General features: G+C 38.5%; 2 protein-coding genes across 2 annotated transcripts; both read right to left on the reverse strand.

Moving 5' to 3' along the window:
- Positions 1-424: 424 nt before the first annotated feature.
- On the reverse strand, positions 425-3,192 carry LOC117718273 (keratin-associated protein 26-1). The gene has a single exon (XM_034515846.2). It carries the CDS (start codon positions 2,853-2,855, stop codon positions 2,214-2,216), a length of 642 nt encoding a protein of 213 aa, XP_034371737.1. The 5' UTR covers positions 2,856-3,192; the 3' UTR covers positions 425-2,213.
- Positions 3,193-18,664: 15,472 nt separating this feature from the next.
- Krtap27-1 (keratin associated protein 27-1) lies at positions 18,665-19,273 on the reverse strand. The gene has a single exon (XM_034514793.2). It carries the CDS (start codon positions 19,271-19,273, stop codon positions 18,665-18,667), a length of 609 nt encoding a protein of 202 aa, XP_034370684.1.
- Between the last annotated feature and the right edge of the window lie 3,314 nt (positions 19,274-22,587).

A 22,587-nucleotide genomic window follows, 5' to 3' on the forward strand; every position in this document is an offset into this window, starting at 1 on the left:
AATATCTGGTCTCGTGTCTTTGTTTCTTTGTTTTTGTTTTTCTTTCAGTTTGAGAGTTCTTAGTTAACATTACTTATGTCTTTCTTATTTTCTTATTTTCAGTATACCAGAGGCTTTCTATTTTCGTGCTATTTCATGTTCAGCCTGTAGCAATTTCTTGAAAGTATTGTTTATTTTCTTACCAGTTATAAGTTCAGTGTCCTTTGCTCTAGATAAAAAAATCAAAGAAATAGTTCATATAATAAGTTGGAAGAATGTCACAGGATTCTTAGTAAAATGATCGCATGACCTGTGCTCTGGGAAGATACTTTATAGTTTTATCTTGAAGTTCAGAAACAGGTAAGATGAGTATATGGGCCAGTCATCAGAATGATAGTGCCATCTTTAGCACAGAACAACCTATATGTGATAGATATATTAGTCTCATTTTGAAATATCATTGTAAGAAATTTAACCTATAGCTGCATGTCTTATTTAGAGCCAGACTTCGTCGTGTAATTTAATTATCAAGGTTGGGTGTCAGGAACTTGTCTAGGACAGGATTTGGAAACTGAAGTTACAGATGCCATCTATTAAAAAGTCTAGCAAGTGGACTATAGAACAACAGCATTAGGAACAGGGTAGGAAGTGTGCTGTCATTCTGAACCGAAGGCTATAGTGTAAAGGCACAACTTTGACCTCATACAGGACACTTTAGTTGCACACCCAGCATCGCAAAATAAGTAAATATTTGTTTTTAAAAGGAAGAACTCTCATTCTCTATCAGTGCTGGGAAATTTACAGGCAGGATTAGGACTGTGAAACAGAGGCACATGCCTCATCTGGGAGAAAAGATTCTTCTTTTTGCTGTTTACCAGGCCATGGTTCTCTGCAGACATATGGCAGAGAAGATGGAAGGGCTCCATCGTCTTAGAATTAGTGGGGACACGTAGTAATGGGCCTTTGTCCTTGGTCTGTTGTCTCACGTGTGCTTTTAGTATTTTAAAAATCCTTTCACTGAATCTCCATGTCTCTGTTTTGCCCAATTGTTTTTTGATCATACCTTTGAGAACACACATCAGAGTAATTTAAAATCCTCTTCTGATTATTCTAGTGTCTATGTCACATTTGAGTCTGATTTTAATGTTCTCCTTCCTCTTTTAGTTTTTGCATTTGAAGACGGCCATTTCCAGTATTTCAAAAAGATGCATTCACATACTTATATTTCAGCTTTATTTGATTAATGGGATTCAAATGAGACGTATTCCATAGTGTATGACTTCTGGCAACCTCTGATAGTACATATCAGAGTTCTTTACATATCTGTCTTTTCTGTCTGACACACACGACTCTACAAAACATGAGTGTTCAATAGTTTCTTAGTTGTTGGTTAAGTCTAAGGTTAATTAATGAATTTGAATTGTGTTGTGATATTTCCAGCAGATGGAGAAAGTCAAAGTTGTTCTTGATAGTGGCACGTATAAACTGGTGATGGTTATTTCAAAAGAATACATTTATGAGACACCATATGTCAGACAAGAGTGTGGGTACATGGTTCTTGAGATACTAAGTTGAACGGGATAAATCCAGAGAAGAAGGCAGAATAGCAACAACAAAGAAAGTACTTACCCTGCCTTATGCGATCAGATCAAAGGAAGACACCTAGGCTCACACAGAAGCTTACTGCAGGGTTCGCAATTAAAAAATATTCTGGTGGAGGTGTGTGCAATAGAAGTCAGAGGTAAGAGATTAGTGTTGAGCTCTCCTTTTGACCATCACTTTGAGAAATGTAAAGATTTGGTCCTCCCATATTTTTCTGAAGCCATTACATTCCTAAATAATAAACCACTGTCCAGGTGTCAGGTGTCGGTAGCATATACAGCAGAGCATCGTTTGGCAAGCAGGTGAGGCTGCTCACTCCTGTGTTACAATGAAGTCATGAAAGAAAAATCAAAGCACTAGATTCTTAATTCTGAATTAATCTCATTTATTATAGTGTGGATCATATCAGGTACATATTCCTCCTGCCTAAGCAACATTAGCAGCAATAGGAGCAGAGATTTTACAACAAGGGCGAGATAAAAGCAAGTCAGAGTGAGAAGAGAACAGTTTGCATTAACAGAGACACGGTGCAAGCAAGGAAACGCAGTTGCTAATCAGAAAGAAGCAAACACCCAGAGAGTTGCAATTTTTATGCCGCATCTGCATCATTGCTGTTCACTAGAACATGGAGGCTACTGGCCTCCTTGTACAGAGCAAGAAGGACGACAAGTACCAAACACAGGGATCGCTGGTTGGCAACTGCCACAGACAGGCTGCAGAGGTCTCAGGCTGCTTGGCACAATGTGAATGGACTGAGGGCTATAAGTCACACAACCTGAAGGCCTGCATCCATAAGTGACAATGCCTGTGGGTCGGCAGCTATTGGATACGCAAGGGAGTGGGCGGTATCCACCAGACACACAGCTTACAGGATGGCAGTTGTTGATGAAAGGACTCACCGGCCGGCAACTACTAGATACATAGCTCACGGGCCTGTAGGATGCTGGGAGGCAAGAGCCAGAGACGAAGGAAGATGCAGGAAGATAGCCAGATCCTTGGCAGGGTCTGGGCACACAGTATGCAGAAGAACAACAGGAGTTTTCAAAGCTGCTGGCTTGACGGCTAGGTGGCTGGCCACTGATAGGGTCTGCAAAGGTCTCTGGGCAGTTGTCCATGAACCAGGTGTGATCTTGACAGCTGCTGGGGATGCAGAAGACCTCTCCACAGCCCATGTTTGTAGAGCAGAGGGCAACGGAGGAGTTGGCTGGCATATGGCAGGAATTTCTGAGCGATCCAGAGCTGCAGTTGCCGGAGCAGTTGTTGCGGTTAGCCATAGCGAACTTGAGAGAGTGGTAGTGGTCTGTGAAGAGCAGCTGGGAGCACGTCAGGTGTGAGTCTGGCACTCATTCGTCTTGTTCCTTTATATATTCTCAGAGAGTGGCAGTTCTGTCTACAGACTCATCTTCCTTGTTGTCTGAGGCTGCATCTGAACTCTCTCATATCCAGGAAGTAGCGCTCCTGCCTCCCATAAAACTGGATGATCTCTGAAATACCCTCCATCGATTGAGTATAACCATAAATCAGCGTGTCTCGGTTTTAATGGGGCTCCTTGTAATTTATCCAACCCAAACAGACACTTCTGAAGGCTGTGGACTCACTACAGTTCTGACCACCAGCGCACAAATATATATATATATATATATATATATATATATATATATATATATATATATATATTTCTCTCTTGGAATTGTCTTTGAAATTTGAAGCAAACTATTTTGAATAGTGGCAAACTACACATAACTAGCTGAGAAATAATTCTATTCTCTTTGTAAAATGGGCAAAGCAAGTATTCTATAAGGCGAGAGGTTGGCAAAAGAAGATAAAAAAATTCTTACAACTTTTATGATCAGAAGAATTTTAAAGGCCATCCTGGGAAAAAAGACTCCTGCATGTTTTCCTTTATTTCAACATCCAAACAGAAAATGGTTTCCCATGAAAATATGTTTATTCAGAAAATGCGTGCTTGCTTCATTAAATTCTATAGATGAATAAACAGTCATTTGAGATTGAGCTTTGTCTGTGATAGTTTAGAATGTGGGTGATGAGATGTAGTTCAGTTAAAATGATCGACTCCAGGTTGAACCATAGCAAATTCATAAAGAAAGTTGGACAAAATGGCACTTATCATGAATCCAACAAGGTGATATATTTCAATGTTATTCATATTACCACTGAAATATATGATTCTAGATAAAAAGAACAAAACCTCTTATGATGAACATGACAGTATTTATTTCCTACATCTGACCTCAATTTCCGAAAGGGACTCTATGGATTGGTTGGCATAAATAATCACATTAGAATGTATCCAAATTTTTGCTAGATTTGAGTACTTTGAAGGCTATTTAAAAGCTTGTAGGTCTATGTCTCTACATATGTGGTTTAAATGCATAGAAGTGGCCAGTCTCTACTATCCACTGCAGTTTTCACAGACTGGCGTATCCAGCACCTCCAGTGGCTATTTTAATGGGAATTCAAATTATCTGTCAAATCTCAATTCCATTCCCTTTGGCTAGAAATTCAATTTAAATCACAGCACTTTCTTCTATTTTAATGTTCAATGATCATGGCCACACTTATCAAGTCTCCCTCTGCCCAGGAGAGTAGAAAATATGAGCTAGTTCATTGGTTTCTCTGCAGCAATACAGGTCTCTTTTACCAGGAGGGATATGTGTGAAGATAAAGCCATAAAGACTCCGAGGTCTTATGCTCATGTGCTAAATTTAGCTCAGAATATGAGGTAAGAGCCATCACTCTTTGGCAGTCATTGTCTGATGTAATTAAGGGACTCGTTCTAGGACTTCATCACCAGACAGTTTGTAGGCAGTGGCTGGAGTCTTCTTGGGCAACCTTGGACACATCTGCCGAGTAGCATTAGTAATAGGTACAGCCATACTTAGGTTAATGTTTATCGAATTTATGTTTAGACGCTCTTTACCTGGCTTATCTCTAATAGGACCAAGAGCCCAGCACCTGAATCATGAGTTCGTCATTGAGGCATATGCATGTGCACAGGCTCGGTATGTGTTCTATGCATGGGTCGTCTTTACCTAAAGGGCAGTGTTACAGAATTATAAATAATTAGAGCTCAGACAGCACTTACTCCATGAAATGCCTGGTGGCACAGTCATGCATAGCTCTGCTGTCAGTTTAACCACAAAATTTTAGAAGGCAAAGTGTTACTGTTTCAAGTATTGGTATCTGAAAAACAGAACATTAGAGCAATAGACATAAAGAAAAAGATATAAATACAAACTCCTCACATCTCCAAACATTTTTATCCCCACAATCTAATATAGCATCATACAGAAATGAATATATATAAATATGTGCTTTTATCTAACAACTACACAAATCTGGGAATTAATTAATTTATGTAACCCCTGCCATTGTCAGTATTACTTTTACTTACAAATACGCACACAAAATCTCACAGACTTTCAGAAAACAAAGAGTCCTGAAGGTTATTCCTGTAGCCTGAATAGTGCTATGTCATGACAGCTATGTTACTATCAGAGTTTATTTGGTCCAAATACCAAGCAACTTACCTGAAGGCACCTATAACTTACAGATAGGCAGGTTCATATCACGCTAGATTCCAGAGAGTCCACAATAATGAGAAATCATATACTCCACCTCAGTAACACACATTGTAGCTTTATATTCAATGCATCAGGGACCTTACCCCCTCCAACTTTACAGAGAATATTGTGAATATTTCTATCTTGGATGAACAATCCTCACCACATTCAACCATGAAATATGTGCCAAGAAGAGACACATATTAATTGTTTCACGGATTTGTTAGTTTAGGAAATATTTATCAAGTATTTCAGACATATACCACAGAATAAGAGAAGCAATAACATAAGATAAAGACAGTTTGTGTCCCAGGGACCCTTCATTGGTGGTGTGGACAAGACACAACAGTTTTTTATCAAGGTCTATAAGCAATGTACAGAGAAGGCAAACAGAATCCATTATGCTTGATTAAAATTGACATATTGTACGAAAGTTTATGGATACAGAGACATGGCATCTGGATGCCCCAGTGTGGGGGAATTCGAGGGCAGGGAGCTGGGTGGGTGGGTAGGGGCGCACCCTTATAGAAGCAGGAGGAGGGGAGAAGAGATGGGTGTTCTGGGGGAAGGGAATGGGGAAAAGGGATAACATCTGAAATATAAATAAATAAAGAAAATATCCAATAAAAAAAAATCTGGAAAACAAGGAGTCAATTCAGACAGTAGAAAAATACATAAACACCCCCAAAAAATTGACAATAGGATTTTTTGAATAGGAGATTTCAATAGTCTAGCTAAATTAAAACTGGCTTGCTAGAAGCCTTTGTGTTAGTAGGTTATGAACTAATGTTCTCTTCTAAAGAAATAACAACCAAGTATCTGTTTTTAGAAACTGATGCTAATAGTAAAGTGAAGGCTGGGCTGGGAACTGACCTATGATGTCTTTCCATTTCCAGGCCTCCAGAATCATGTGTTTCATCTACTCCTGATTCTGTAATCTATGGTGCTATCATTTACAGTGCCTTCTGAGAATCCTGTATCTGTGACTCCTAGCCCACTGTCTCCCCTTCTACCTGAATGCTGTGTTTGGAATTATACCCCAAAGTTAATTATGTCACGAGACTCTCCGCAAAGCAATGCTGATTTCCAGTTGCCTGCACAGAAGAAGCCAGGCACTTGGCCAGTCCTGCTCTGCTTCCCAAAGAGATTCATCGACATTCTTGGTTTGCCTGATCATATCTAGAATCGCATTGCTTCCTCTTTCCATGTCATCTGCCAGTACCATCACCATTCCCATCCTGTCCTTGGGAATAACTACAGTTTTATTGACTCTAAGTAATTTAACTCCTTTTTCATAATTACTTTTCTCAGACCATTCCTGACAAACTGGATTTCTCTAGTCTTTAACTACATATAGTCACCATCCCTTCCCATCACTTTAACTTCCCTTTCAAGCTGCCTTGCCCAACTCTCTGCTGCCTGCATCTACCTTGTTTCCTCTGTTGTATGGGCTGCTCTCTCTTCCAACAAATGCACACACACACACACACATACACACACACACACACACACTCACACACACACACACACACTCACACACACACACACATGTGCGCAAAGAATGTGACTACTTCTCAAGCAAAACATTTCTCATCTTATTTCTCAACTGCAATATAGGATCTGCAGTGGCTACCACTTACTGAGGCCTTCCTATCATTATTACATACCAGACACCATTTTATATGTTGTAGACTTATTATTTAATTTAATTCTCCACACATCCCTACTTGAGTAGGCAGGATCACTGAGGGGGGGGAGGATCTTATTTTATTGGCAATAAATATTTCTAATGAGCATCGTAGCAATCACGAAAAATGACCTTGGGTTTTTTTTTTTATCAAATAAAAGCTAACATTTATTTATATAACAATCTCTTTCATGTACTTTTTTAATCCCCCCTTTAAATATGCCTGGGAAATTAATTTACTAAAAATATAAAGAAATTGGAATGGGGGCAGTGTCTTTCTGTTTTGAGAAATGTGTATGTATCATGAGCATGCACTGTCTGTTCCCTAAATTCACCTATTCCCCTATCCTCTCTCTTTCCCTCTCCCTCTCTTTCCCTCTCTCTTCCTCTCTCTTATGTTCTCTTCTATCCTCATTAACACCCATGCTTAAATGGTTATTAAAACTGTTCCTTGGTGAACTTCAACTTGCCTTAAAAAAAAAAAAAAAAAGACAGCAAGAAAGCAGGAGCACTTTATAGTCTTTGAACTGTTTCTCATCTGCGTATTCTAATATATCTGCCAACAGTCACCTTAGTTTGGCTTAGAGAAGCATAACATGACCTACATAAAGTACCTCTTGTTCTGCGTCATGTATAAAACCATTGAACTGTGGCCTGTCGCACAAATGAACACCCTACCCAGCCCTTGATCAGAATTCAGAGTCAGTTTATCAGGACATAGTGTATTATTAACTGAATCTTTGTTTTACTGTAGTACAGAAATTATAGTTTATACAGTGGTGGAGTTTCACACTTTCATTTCTTCTTCCTCCAAGTAAGCTGATGCATTCCACAGGATATAAAAAGCCTGCTTCGCTTAAACCACACATCCTCTCATAACTTATTAAAGACACTGAGAGTAAAGGTATCTATTTTTGCATTCTCGTGATTAAGCCCTTGAACTGTGTTCTTTTGTCTATATTAGGTATCTTATTATTTTTGTTTACCTACATGTTGATATATTAAATGTAAAAGGCTTTTATTTAAAATTTTCAAGTTTTTTTTTCCTGAGACAAAACTGAGAAACAGAAACTGTATGTGGTTAACATTTACAATCAGATGTCTTTTTTCACACGACCGCTGTAAAGACACAACAAACCATTCCCATCACCCAGTAAGCAATTTTGGTTTTTTTTTTTTTTCCCCAAGGTTATGCTGTAAGAGTTTCATAGATGCAGATAATGTCTTTTGGTCATTCTGCCCCTACTCTCCCCAGAAAGTCCCTCCAAACTCTCTCATAGTGTCCCCCTCCTAACCTCACGTGCTTTTGTTCTCTGTCTCACAGTGTCCAACCTTCCTGTGACTACATGAGAGACACTGAACACATCCTAATGATCATCTTTCCATTCTACTACCCATCTATCCTTGTGCAACCAGAAATCTCAGAATTACTACCATGGGGGAGACATTTTTGGTTCATATATGTGATATTATTCAGTGTATGTATTTCTGCACTGTCATATGACCTCACCATAGGAAAAACCTTAGTAAGGACACAGAGTTCTCTGTAGTGTTTCTTCTAACTTGCGTTATGAGTCTTCAATTAGTTCCAACTCAAAACTTTATTTTCTAAGGAACTGTTTCCTGTTGAATAGTTTGCACTTATCTATTGTGTCAATTTAATCTCTAGTGGTTTTAATCTATTTGCTCTTATTGGCTCTCATCTGGCTAAACTCTCCAGTGGTAAAAGCGTGCATTAACGTCCCCTACTGTACTTACACTGCTATCTTTTCCCCACATTTAGCACTGTTAACCCAAAAGTCTGAGGTAATCAGTCTTCAGGTTCTCCCTTTGTGTGACAGGTTCTCTTCCTTGAGCCTGCATGTCCCATAGAAATACTAGGATTAAAGAGGCACACAGAGTAATGTCTGGCATGTCATCAGTTCTGGGGTTTTGACAAGTAATGGCTATTTTAGAAGAGAGTGTCAAAGAACCTTGTAAAATAACTAGTCAAATCAGAGGGGATTTCATTGGAATCAATAGTGCTCATTTTGACTACTACTCTGAGACAATATATACCCTTTCAGTTTATTGTAGGTTAATAATAAGGAATCAAGGAGATGATTAAAATTCAATTCTCAAAGAAGTGCAAAGACAACTGAAAAGCAGTGTCCAGGGTAAGCAGGTGTCTTTGTGTTTGCCAAATCAAATTACTACTACGAAGAGTTACCTGGGTGGGTAGATGTTCCTCTGCGAGGACTAAAGGCAATCTCTCTGCACATGTGCTGATCTCAAAGTGTGGAAGATTCATCATTGGTGTAAACAGGGTCCAGTAATGTGGTAGAGCTTTATATGGTTCTCTTGGGGAGGGTAGGAAGTGAGATGCTCCTTCCTGTAAAGGATGGACTGGGACTGGTGGTCCATCTCTTTGTTCAGTCCTTGAATGCTTTAGTAATAGACACTTAGCTTGGGAAATGTCTCTAGCAGTTATGTTGAAACTGGGTGACTAATTTTCCTGCATAATGAGGTTCTATGTGCTCGAGAAAAAGAAAGGTGAACACAAACAACAAAAACACTTCTTGCTATGTGTCTGTAGTCTGATAATGCCCAAAAGGAGTACAAACCTTGTTCTGTGGCAGAGAAGGACCTTTGAGTCAATTGTTTTCTTGTGTAAATATTTATGATGTTGCTAATGTCCATGGGATGTGAAGAGGATTGAAAATACTAGAGGTTTGCTGTAGAGCTCTTAACAGGTGCGTAAAACCTGCCACAAGTAACTAGTACTTCCTCTCCTCCTCTCCCCATCCCACTCCTCCCCGCCCCTTCCCCTTCCCACTTCTCTACCTTCTCCTTTCCTCTTTCTTCTCTTTCCCTCATGCTCCTACATGATGACATTAGCCACTATCAAACAATGATGCATCGTATTATCTCCCTGTCTACTGAGAATATATCAGCTTATTCTCAAATATACTGGGAGATTTCAAAGAAAGGAATGCAGAACTTGTATTCTTTGATTACAAATGCCTAAATAAGCAAACGACACACATGCACAGGAAGGAACGTCTCACTTCCTACCCTCCCCCAAGAAAACCATATAAAGCTCTACCATTGTTATTGGACCCTGTTTATACCAACGATGAATCTTCCACACTTTGAGATCAGCACATGCGCAGAGAAATGTCTTTAATCTTCATAGAGGAACCTCTACCCACCCAGGTTAATCTTCATATTAGTAATTTGATGTGGCAAATTAAAAGCTGACTATTAGATCAACACAAAGATCATTTATGTCCTCAGTGCTTTGTGCCCATATTATCCACCAGTAAGTTACAAAGTGGATTCTTCTGGTGGCCAGAAAGCTACATATCAAGAAGTGACCCCACCTGTGGAACCCTTTGAGCCACAAGGCATGTGGATCATTTTTGCTAAACCTTTGTCAAACAGAGACAGCTGCTGTCTTCTGAATGATACTGGAGTCCTCATTATAGTAATCTTACTAAGCACTGAGACTTCACAAATGGACTGAGTATAATCTACTGATAGCAGATTCTGAATGGTCAGTTGGCTGGAGCATAGACATGTTCATCAAAGCAGTGCAGCATAGAGACAATGATTGGATGCTGTCCAGGAAAAATGTTCAACAGGAGGTAGTTGCATTCTGGTTTTCAGTGAAGACTCACCAATTCCTTCTGTTTTGAATTATCTTTCAAGCATGCTTCTGGAGCAAATAGGACAATAATAATGTTTTATCTCTGGGGCAAATGCCAGCCATACCAATAGCTTATCAAATCCATGGGCCAGAACTTCTCTTCTGTAAAACAAGACATTGTGAGTGCAGCTGCACCTGGCCTGGAAGAACTGGCGCTCATTGAACAGAAGCAAATGCTAACACTGTGGCTTCGGCTGCTGCCATGAATAATAACCATCTCTTTCTCTGACTGTCTCATGTCTGCTGCTAGCATTTGGGAAATTGTGATGGGTTACCGTGTTGCCTCACAAATGGGATAATGTCTTTGACTTTTCACAGGTTTCCAAAGTCCTTTCTTTCCCACAGACTGATGTTGGCTCCTGAAAATTATGAGACAACACTCACTTTTATCATATATTGCTTGCTTTTGTTATTTTGACAAGTATTTAATAACACAATAATATAAGTGATGTAATAGTTACAGTAACAATGGAGAATTTCTGAAGAGATAACTAATAGTAATATTTAAAGTTATTAGAAGATTAAAAAAACTTGATGCCACCTTGAAAGTACATTTGTAAGGCTTAAAGGGCATTAAATGAAAAGGAATGGGAAATAGTTGTGAACTATGGTCTGCTTAACAAATAGTCTTTATGGTAAGACACAGAACAATAAACAAGCTGACCATATATGTATATGTGTGTGTGGGAGGCTGTGTGCAAGTGTGTGTGTGTACTTGTGCACATGTGTGCATAGATGTGTGTTTGAATATGTGTGCACTTGTACACATGTGTGATTTGTGTGTGTGTGCAGTTGTGCATATGTGTGTGATTGTGTTTGAGTGTTTGTGTGTGTACTCATGCACATGTGTACATTTGTGTGTCTGTGTCTGTCTGTCTGTCCCTGTGCCTGTGCCTGTGTATATTCCGAAGCCAGAGAAGTATGACTGATGTCCCACTGTATCACTCTTCATCTTGTTCCTTTCAAACAGGGGCCGAACCTGAAGCCAGGCTGGCAGTCAGCAAACTCCAAGGATCTTGTCTCCATGCCTCCCACCTCCCCATTTCTGTCTGTAAACACAATAGCACTAGCGTTGTAGGTCAGTGTGTGTGTGTGTGTGTGTGTGTGTTTGTGTGTGTGTGTTACATCTGATTTTTATTAAGAAAGTGGCATTTCTGAGGAATTATTGAAAGACATAGAAAAAACAATATGGCAAAAATGGCTGAGTAGGTAACCCAACTGTCAACATGCAAATACAGTCCACTAGAGGTCAGCAGCTGCTAACTCCCAATCAAGCAGAAGACGGGTGTACACTCCATATCTGACCTCTGTGAGATCTGGGAGGATTCATTGCCATCTGCCCTTGAAGAAACCCAGTACTTTGAGTTCAGGTTTCAAAGTGCCAAGATCTAAAGACTTAGGAGAAAAATGCCGAAGTTGATTCTGTAGACATGTCATGGGTAGAGTCTGGTATGGAGGGTTTCACAAAGGCTGGATACACTGTATACTGGCTGACAGCTGGCAATTCCCCTCTGTTGTCTTGGCAAACATTCAGGAGCTGGGTTCTCTTCCATGACTACCACTGGCTTTGCAGAGGGCACCTCTGAAGCTCACATGGAGGAAAGGGCTATTTAGAGAAGATGACACAATTATGGCAATAACCCCCAAGGGAATGACAGATGCGGTTTTCACATGAGCAATTATTGAAAGACAAGATGACCTTAGTTTAGACCCTAAGGAAAGTTCCTCCACTAAGTGAGGGCTAGCCCCTATTCTCTTCTGTGGCCTCAAGAAACTTTTAGTGGTGGGTGTTAACATCCAGTGAAGGTGACAAATGTATTCCACCCATGTAGCTGGAAGGGATGATAGCTACTTATCAGCAGAAATTGTTGAATTTCTGAAACAAAGAGCCAATGGTCTTCTTAGCCATACAACCAATGTTAAATTTATAAAAACAATATTCCATCTTACATTAAGGGATATTTAAAACTCTGTGAATAAAAATATGTGTATTATACAAGATAATTTACATTTATGATTAAATAAAGATTGTTTTACATATCCTATAAAGTTGTTTATATATATATATATATATATATATATATATATATGTCTCATTAAAGATTTCTATGGTTAATACATTTTTTAATTAACTTCATACGAATGACATTGTGAGGAACAGCCAAGGGAACAATGAAATGCGAGTCACATGGCTTGGGTTCTAGCACTGAATCTGCTGGCAATGAGCTGAATGGAGTTGAGAGTGTCATTTAATGTTGGCAGCCCGCATTTGTTCAGTATCTCCAGTGATGCCCACTGAAGACCTCTGAAAATAGAAGCAACTATCTGATTCTGCAAAATTTTAACCATGAGCAAACCTGATGCCACATACAAAGAAAACATTAAAATAAGCCATTGATCTCTGTTGTGGCTGCATAGGCCACAGGCATATCATTCAGCATCCAGAGGAAGAACTCGAAAACATTTAATCCTGACTGGACATCTATCAGGATGAAATATAACGTGGGGTAGTGTTTGTTCTCCCAGGAAAGTTCAATGGCCCTCAGTGCAGAATATTGTTTTTTGATTGCTTAGCAATCCATTTACAGCCTCAGGGTCCCAGAGCACTGGCCTCATATTAGAAACCCCTTAGGACTAGTCTCAAGATCAATGCTCTGATTCCTATAGTCATTCGCTGCAGGAAATTAAATCAGACTCCTGGGGACCAAGCTACCATCAGCTACAGCCCTGGGGACTTGGGAAACCAGGAGCAGACACACCGTAGACATACTTCCTAACAAATAAGCTTGAAAAATGGAAAGCACCTTGATGCCTGTTTCTATTTTCTCCAAAAGATATACTGCTTTCCAACAGAGGCACTTGATAGCTACTCTTACAAGCCTGGCAAACCTTAACTGAGTCTTACTACAAAATTAACCATTTTATAAGTGTATTATAATGTAGCCTTATAATTATCAATTGAGCAAGTATTTCTAATTATTTTACTCCATGCTAGAGTTTAGCAAAATATGTGGTCTAGGAATGCACTTTGTGCTTGAGAATGTTAGCAGACATTATTAAATAAATCCAAAAGGATTGAGTGTAAAAATAAGTTTGCTTAGTTCATGTCAAAAGGACAAACAAAAAACAAAACAAAAACCATCAGTGAGCCTGTGATTGCTCCTTATGCAGTTTGTAAAGGGAGTTTGTCATCAAAGGATTAGTGCACAGTCAGTGTAAGGAAGGAGGCAGTGAGTATCTATGAATGATGACAACTTGGTGCACTCTCCGGATGCTGTTACCAGCTGGCCTTTGATTTTCAGTCTTCTCTCATTATCTCTGTCAATTAGTAGGTATTGACCTCTTGCAGGAACATTGACCCCATATTGGAAGCAGGACCATAGTGAGCACTAGAAGAACAAGAGTTGGCTTCACTATTTCAGCTATTTACCCTGAAGGGTTCTCTGTTGTTATGTGCAGAGGCAACAACATTGACTTTGCCTTGGGCTCCCAGGAATGACTCTCTTTGAATCTCATTAGAGAGTTTGCTTCCACAAAACTAGAGAAAGTTTTATTAAAATGTCAAACAAATTGCTCGAAACTCTGCAAGAACAGAATGGTTTTGCTTTAATTTAGCTTCCTATGTTTACAGTACCTGCACCTGTCAGCCTATAGTGCAATTTATCCCTTATCAGTATCAGAGGAAGACCATGGGAATTTAAAATTCACCACTCTTAGTTACCTCGGAGATATGGCTTCAAAAGGCCTAATGGAGTGGCTCTAAGTTGGGTGTTTCTAACAACTTTTTTAGTGAACTATTTTATTTTTATATGTAAGTAGAAAGGCTGGAGACATTTTAGGTGAAAGGATTACAAGCTGTGAGATGAATGGAACTCCTGAATATTCACATGAAGCAGAGTAAGGAAGCTGTTGTCAACAAAAGGTATAAGAGGATTCTCCATCAGTGTGGAACCAAGTCCTCCCTTCAGGATCCCTTCATGACTCCAATGACAAAGTTTACAAAATAAACTGTATTTAGATAAAGTGGGAGGCACATGTCATATAGTCATATTTAGTGCTCTGAAATTCCTCTCTCTATATTCCCAACGATTCGTCATAGTAATAATTTTCAATAAAATTATTTTACTGACTTTCTATACAGCATGGGTGTCCCTTATACTTGAAATTACTCCGATTCCTAGCAATGTGATGTCATTTATACTGTGAAATGCAATATGTGTGAATTAACTCTATTATGTACTTCTTATACACACCTGATAACTCCATTCATGTTAGCCTTCATCTTACCTAGAAAATAGGCTAAATAAAATAGTGATTCTTTCATTCAGTTATTAAAAATAAGACATATACAGAATGTTTGGTAAATACTAAATGCTCAGGTATTAATACTTGGTTGTGTTTGGCTATTGGCACATTAATGTAAAGGCAAACCAATGACCCTGATATTCAGTACAGTTGATTTCAGCAGACAATCATAGAGTCCAGATCCCTATGTTTTGATGACTCTGACTCACTAATGCATAGATCACACTATAGTTTCTTCTTGGAAAGGTATCATTTGACGTACAGAAAGTGCTTTGAAATATATAGAATGTGAATTCTCATGGCATAACAGGATGTACCACACTGTTTCAGTCCTTTCTCAAGCAATAGAAAGCTTTCATTGGTCTTTGCCCTGTGCTTTTAGTACAGCACACTCAATCATAAACTGAGGTTGAGCCCCAGGAGCCAAATAGCAAATGAAGTGTCAAATGATACCTGGCGTGTATTGCACACTTGCTATGTGTTAAACACTCCACTAAGCATTTAATTGGCACTTTATCATTGAGCTGTCACAATCATCTAGTACATTAGGCACCATTTCTTCACTTTACAGAGAAAGAACAGAATCTCTGAAATGTCAAACCATCCAGGACTAGTAATTGACAGAATTTGAAATTGAGCAAGATCTAGCCACAACCGGTTTCATGATCTTCTTATTATGGTAAATTTTCCTCTAAGGTCTCTTCCTGCAGTTATACCATTTCATACTCAAATATCAAAAGTCTTGTACTTGAGGCCACAGGATTCATCTCTGTGGAGGTCTTACATGTCTTTCATGTTGGATTATATCATGGACTGACCCATTCTTCAGATAACTTTTTAGGGACGTGATCAAGCTCAGCCTAGAACGAAGGAGTAATTAGCTTACAGTGATAAATAGGATAGACATGAAAATAAGTCTTTCCTTATTTCTGACTGTTGAGTTTTTAATCCTCCCTCCCCACCCTAACCATATATAATCATTATTAAATAAAGCCCATTCTTCCATATAAGTTATATCCATTATACATGTAGAAATCTTATGCAGTAAACATCATTCAAACAAATTTAATTCATCACTTGTGATCCATTTGAACTCTAGCAATAATCTTTATTGTAGAAAAGAAATTCATCCATGTTGACATCTTGCCCAGTTTGAGACCTTGAGAGACCAGTGTGAAATGAAGTATTTATTTATTGTTTCCAAAGCTATGTTGATAGCACTTTACAGCTGTGGCCAGAGACTACATAGCAACATCTGGCTTCAGAAATACTCCTTTATGACAGTGATCAGTGCTTCCATTGATGAAATAAAGTAGTGGTTAGCCTTTCTCTCTCAGGTCTCCCTCTGGTTCCTTTCAAGTCACACCTCTAAAAAGCATCCAAACAATTGTGGATTTAAAGAATCTTAAGTTCAGGTCTTCTTTGTCTCAATATGGTATTAATCAGGGTTATTAAAAAGAACAGAAGTAAGTTTACGTTTTATACTGTAATTATGAAGACATAAATCTCATGTAGTTCCTCTATAGTCACAGATTGTGACGTTGTCCCATTAATCTGTTTTATGTACCTTGGATACACAAGGAAGCCAATGGTCATTTTGATGAAAGCCTGGTCATTTTGATCTAATTATGACGGCCTGGGAACCTGGAGGATAAAAGTGTAAACCACACCCAAAGCTGAGAAAAGACTAAAATATGAGCTCAACAGAAAAGCAACAAGCATGTGAAAATACTTTCGTCCTCCATGTTTTCTTGTATCTAGGTCTGTGGTGGGTTTATAAGGAGTATCTGCCCCGAGAAGGATCATTTGCTAAGGTTCATTGATTTCAGTTCCAGTCTTATTCAGAAAACTCTCACAGTCATCCAGAAATGACTTTCCCCCCCGAGTCCCAAACACTAATCTGGAGACTGACAAAGCATTAGCTTTGTCTTTACTTCGAAGGTAATGCACTAGCCTGCTTCAGTTAGGTACAGTGTGTAGGGGTATTGCTGTTGTTAATTTTGGTACGGGTATTTTGCTTGCATAAATGTTTGTATGCCTGGTGCCCTCAGAGGCCAGAAATGTGCACCATTGTCTGACACTAGAGAGGCACATGCTCTTGAACCACCATTTTGGTGCTAAGGAACTGAGGGTAGATTCCCTGCAAGAGTAGCAAGTGCTTTTAACTGCTACCACTCTTCAGCCCCACATCCCAGTTGTAATATTCATTTCTTAATACTTTTCTTTTACAAAATTCTAAACTATTTCTATTCTGATCGTGATGCTGAGCTTCCTTCGTTTGTCATAGATCCCTTGGTTTGTTTACGAATCTCCATCATCTGCAACCTGCTGTGTCTCTAACAAGGCTGCTTGACTGACCATATTGAGCATCGACAACACACACAGTGATATACTGAGAATGTTTGATGTATTTAGTTGAGGACTCTTAGTCCTCACAGTGCTGGATCCTTATAGTCTCGAGTTTAAAGTTGAAAACACCGTGTTTTGTTGTAGAATAGTGAAATAATTTGCACCTGATCACCTAGTTAGAGTTGAAATAGCCTTCAATAAACATAGGATTTCAACTTTACAGACCATGATCTTAACAACCAAATTTTTCCTTGAAAATGAGAGATCTATTTAGTCCTGCCCCAAAGTTTCTAAATAGTCGAGACACTTAAATAATATTGCCTTTCAAATATCCGTACTCTATTCTGACTCCATGATTTCATTCATGATCTTTAAGTTGAGTGTGCTTATTACCTTTGGATTAAAAACTAAAAATGTGATATCATATTCTAGCTCTTTTCCTAAAAAGTGTGGTAAGGGAACATGATATTTTAATTTTCAAATGTCTACCATTTTTATCACATCAAAGCATCCTTCAAAATTATAATATAAAACTCACAGCAAGGGTGCTGGATACATGGCTCTGAATTTAAGATTCCTTGCTCTGTCCCTCCAGAGGATCTCTCTCTCTTTCTCTCTCTCTCTCTCCTCTCTCTCTCTTTCTCTCTCTCTCTCTCACACACACACATACACACACACTCACTCTCTCTCACACAAACACACACACACACACCCCGTTTTAAAATCCTCATAAAAATCTTAAAGAAAATGATAGTGTGACAACTATATTTATTAAAAAGCTATTTTATTTAAGGAAAATAACATTTTTCCATCACCAAATCACTGGGAATTAAAGATTAGAAAAGAAAGAACAATATAAATACAACGGTGATTCTAATTGTGAATATCTGTTAAAAAGGCCACCAAATACTACCTTGTCCTGAGGTTCATGCAGGTAAAATTGAAACTTCTCACGAAGTTTCAACTGAGAGACTCCATCTCTGATTTCAAGTGTTTTGATTCAGCTAGTGAGTTTACCCAATTTTAGTAATATTTCTGGTGTTATTGAATACTTATTTGTTTCTGGTTCAGTTGAATCTATCAGAAATTGTAGGGCACTTTGAGCTTCCAGAGCAGATTATATTATATCATGGATATCTTATATAACCACATTAGTTAATAAGCTAGATTTTTTTGCTAAATATTTTCATATACATTAGTGAAAATTTATTTTCTTTAAGAAACCATGGTTATTCTTGGTGTACAGTAAATAGTGTCCAAGTGACATAAAATGACTAACATGCTTTGTGATCCTAGTTTACCATAAGAAATGCCCAAAAGGAAAACAACCATCCTTTGCAATTAGAAAGAGACATAGAAACATATATATTCATTCTTCACACATACAAACACATTATTTTAGATTTAGAGAAATAGAGTTTCCAAGTATTCAGCAATCAATTCAAGTCAACCATATCCCTTATAAATTCTTCACTTACTAGGCAATTGTGAACCTCCAGTCACACAGCACGTTGGCTCATAAGAGCTAGAAGATTCTACAAGATGTTGCCCAGCGACAATATTGCTCGAGGAATTACAGGAACTGGACTCAGGGACCTGAGAGCAGCATGGGCTGGATTCAAACTCCAGAGTTTGGGAACTTTCAATCACTGTAGACTTTAGTGGGCAACACTTGGTTATGTAACTTGCAGGTTGGTAGCTCTGGGCTACAAAACCCACTTGCTTACAATTTCTTGACTGGCAGGATTGAGAAGCATGCTCTGGCACAGCTGGAGCTATTTCTGTTGTTCTTTCACAGGTCTTGGAATAAGAACAAATTGGTTGGTCAGCTCTAGAGTTCCAGGGATTTTGCACACAGGGGTCCACTTTGCACTGGTGCTGTCCGCCGCTGGCCAGTTGGCAGGTAGAAGTTTCACTGTAGGTTTCTTGAAAGTTGTCCAGGAGCCAGGTTCTGCTATGACAACTGCTGGGCAAGAAAATGCCATCTTCAAAGCTTTTGGGATTAGAGTTGTGTGTGATGGAGGACAGTGATGGAGCTTTACCCAAGCTCCTGAATGAGTGGCAGGGGCTATGAAGCATACTCCTCAAACCCTTAATTGAAGTTAGTTAAAAAGACTCAAGATGTCAAATGTTAGGTTTACAGATGTAGACACTATATCTTTGCTGGGAACATTATATAGCACTCAGAAAGCTGGGTGTTGGCTTTAATTTTCAGGACTCCCTTGCACCTCATTGCCTGAGCTAATTTGAAGGATAACATCTTATTAGTGCTTTGCTTCATTCTATATGAAATGGTGTCTTATTAACAAGAAGCAAGTCCAGCTGTTAATCTTCAAAATGCCTTTCATGTTGTTTCCATAGCTGAATCATCAGGGTGAGGTTTGTCAAATAGGAGTCCCAGTGTGTCATCCAAGCTCACTGTTGTGACTTTTTTATATTGATAGATGAATAATGAAGAGTGTAGGTATAAATAGACAACCAAATACTGATTAACCTTAATCACTGGAGTTTTCAGTATACCAATATATCCAGAATGTGATAAGATGTTGTTAATTTCTACTTAGAAGTGGATCCAGTTGAGCCCGCCATCCGCTATTGTCGTTTAGTTGATCCACATGTAAGTGGGATGTACAACAGTATTTCTTCTCATTATTTACTAAAACCATTAAATGTTTTTAGTGTATGCCCCTAGCATTATTTTTCTCTAGACTTCTTAAAATATTTTGTTTATCTTCAATTCTGTATATGCATGTATGTCTGGGAATAAAGTGTGTGTATGTGAATACAGAAGCAAGAAGAAAATGTCAGATCCCTGGAGCTTAGATGTGGTTACAGCCTGTGTGAAAACCCCACCATGGGTTCTGTGAACCGAGCTCAGCTCCTCTATAAAAGGAGACCTCACTTTCAATACCTGATCCATCTTCCCACCTCTTGCTCCTCTCTCTTTACCTGATTCTTTGTTCCCTTAATCACCATGACTTCTTCACATAAAAAATTTTCCCATTGAAAGGTTATTGTTTCTTCTTCTTAGTCACTGATACACTATTTTTATTAGCAAAACGTCTCATCTCCCCTTTTCTTTCTCCTTGCATGAATTCCATAATCTTTGACACTTAAGGATGAACTATCAAAATAAAATGATAAAAAAATTAAAATTATGCACACAATATGTAAAATGTAACATTGAAGAATATAAGAAGTTATAAAGCAAATTTCATTGCACATTTCATACCAACATGATGTTTATACATATTTATGTGGTACCATGTAATAATTGGTTTCATGAAGGCACTACATAGCAATTGTATTAGAATAACTAGCATCTCCACTTTTCAAATGTTTATTTGTATATGTTGCCAAACTTTGTACTCTTATAGAGCTTGAATCACATCCTAGATTCATGTAGAGCACATTTTCCCTATTGCGTTAAAGAAGAGCCCCACGAACTCCTTAAGTCTGTTTCTCTTTCTTGGCTGCCTTCTCTCATCCCAGCTTCTCTACTACTCTACTGATGATCAGTGAATTTCCACCTTTCTATTCTGATTGACTTTCCACCAGGCAGTGGCTGGTTGTGATCATGCTTCCTACGGGTTAGTATTGCCTCAGCTATAGCAACTATATTACCAATGTGCTTTTCAGTTATATTTTATTCTCTTTAGTAAAAGCAAGTGCTCTTCTTAGTCAGGGCCCATTTCTCCAGCTCTGTTTTGTTTTGTTTTTCAGAGAGGACAGATGATCAACTCCTACAATTTTTTGCACCAATATGCTCTAACTAGCAGTTTCATACTCAACAATACTGAGCCTGCCAAGATAATTCTCTTAATACATTCTAAAACTTACTTAGCTCAACTAAAAAATAAACAGAAAGGGAATGTATTCCTAGATCACTATCCTAGACTCCTGTATATAGGTCTGAAAAAAATTAAGACAATTCTGAAAAACTCTAACGAATAACCACTCTTAACATTTGAAGGACTAGGAATGTTACAGAAAATTTACAAGACACATCTGAAACCATTGTACCAAATGGATGTTGTTTATTGTTTAGAAAAACACTCATGAATTTTAAATCCTATTATGCTCTTCACATGACCTTACATCTACAATAAGCCATTCATTTCCCATGCATTCTAGTACTTATTTGATCTTTTGTTTTTCCCAGTGGCTTCTTTTGGAATTGTGATCTCTCTCTCTCTCTCTCTCTCTCTCTCTCTCTCTCTCTCTCTCTCTCTCTCTCTCTCTGTGTGTGTGTGTTCACACATGCAGAGGGGCATGTATACACATATGTGTGTGTTTGGAGAGCATAGAGGTCAGTGTGGTTCCTTAGACACAACCCACCTTTCATTTTATACAAGAACTTCTGCAGGCCAGATAAGCAGGGCAGCAAGTTTTGCCTCACTAATTGCTGGGATTATAAGCACATGGCACTCGACCTTATATTTAAAAATGTGTTCTGGGAGGTAACTTTGATCATTTGTGCGTATCCTGGACTCATAATTGGCGTCTCTTTCCAACTCTGACTTTCCTCCTTGAAGTTATTAAATTAATATCATTACAAATCATAGCAAGACCCATCCCCCTAATCTAGTCCATAATATCTTACAAGAGTTGATCTATTTTTGTAATTCAAAAACTTGTTTTCACCCTCTGCTCTATGTGCTCCAAACTCAAAGGGCTTCCCTATGCCCTGTGGATATGTCTAATTTTATTTTGACTCATTGTTCACCAGATTCAGCAAGACATTTTGTTGACCTTCTTTGTTTCCTTTCTGAAGAGTTAGTTTTCTTATATAGACAATCTCTGCACATCTTTTAAAAGTCTTAAGATTACACAGTTTCTTGACTTTGCTACTACCCCATGTCTTTTAAGAAAGCAAAAATCATCTCCATCTTTCTTACTATCAGTTCCCAAAGGATGAGTCCCACAGTGACTGCCTGCTGTGTAATAAGATCTCCATAAATGTACTTTAAAAATTAAGAAACAGGGAATGTTCGAGAAATACGTGCTCAAAGTGTAACTGATTTCATTCAGCATGTAGTATTTAAGCCTCCCTGTATCCTAGTGTTCAAGAACTGCAAAGGGTGTTTACTTTAAATGAAAGTAAATAATTATGCTTTTCTATTTGTGAAGTGGGAATAAAATTATTATAGAAGTCCTATTATTGAGCACAGTCTGAATCAGTTATTCTGGGATAATGCTTAGTTCACCATGGGCTTGCTTTAGGAAGCTTTTACCATGAAAAGGTTTCTACTTTTTATTGCCCTGTTTCCAAAATATGTGGACAATACAGGGAATCATATAGATTAGACTTCAAACCTGTGTCCAGGAACCAACCTTCTTCTTTCCCTCCCACCATGTGGTAAATTAGTGCAGACCCATGCAGTTACTGACTA

The sequence above is a fragment of the Arvicanthis niloticus genome, chromosome 12 (assembly GCF_011762505.2).
Source record: "Arvicanthis niloticus isolate mArvNil1 chromosome 12, mArvNil1.pat.X, whole genome shotgun sequence".
In the NCBI taxonomy this organism is placed as follows: Eukaryota; Metazoa; Chordata; class Mammalia; order Rodentia; family Muridae; genus Arvicanthis; species Arvicanthis niloticus.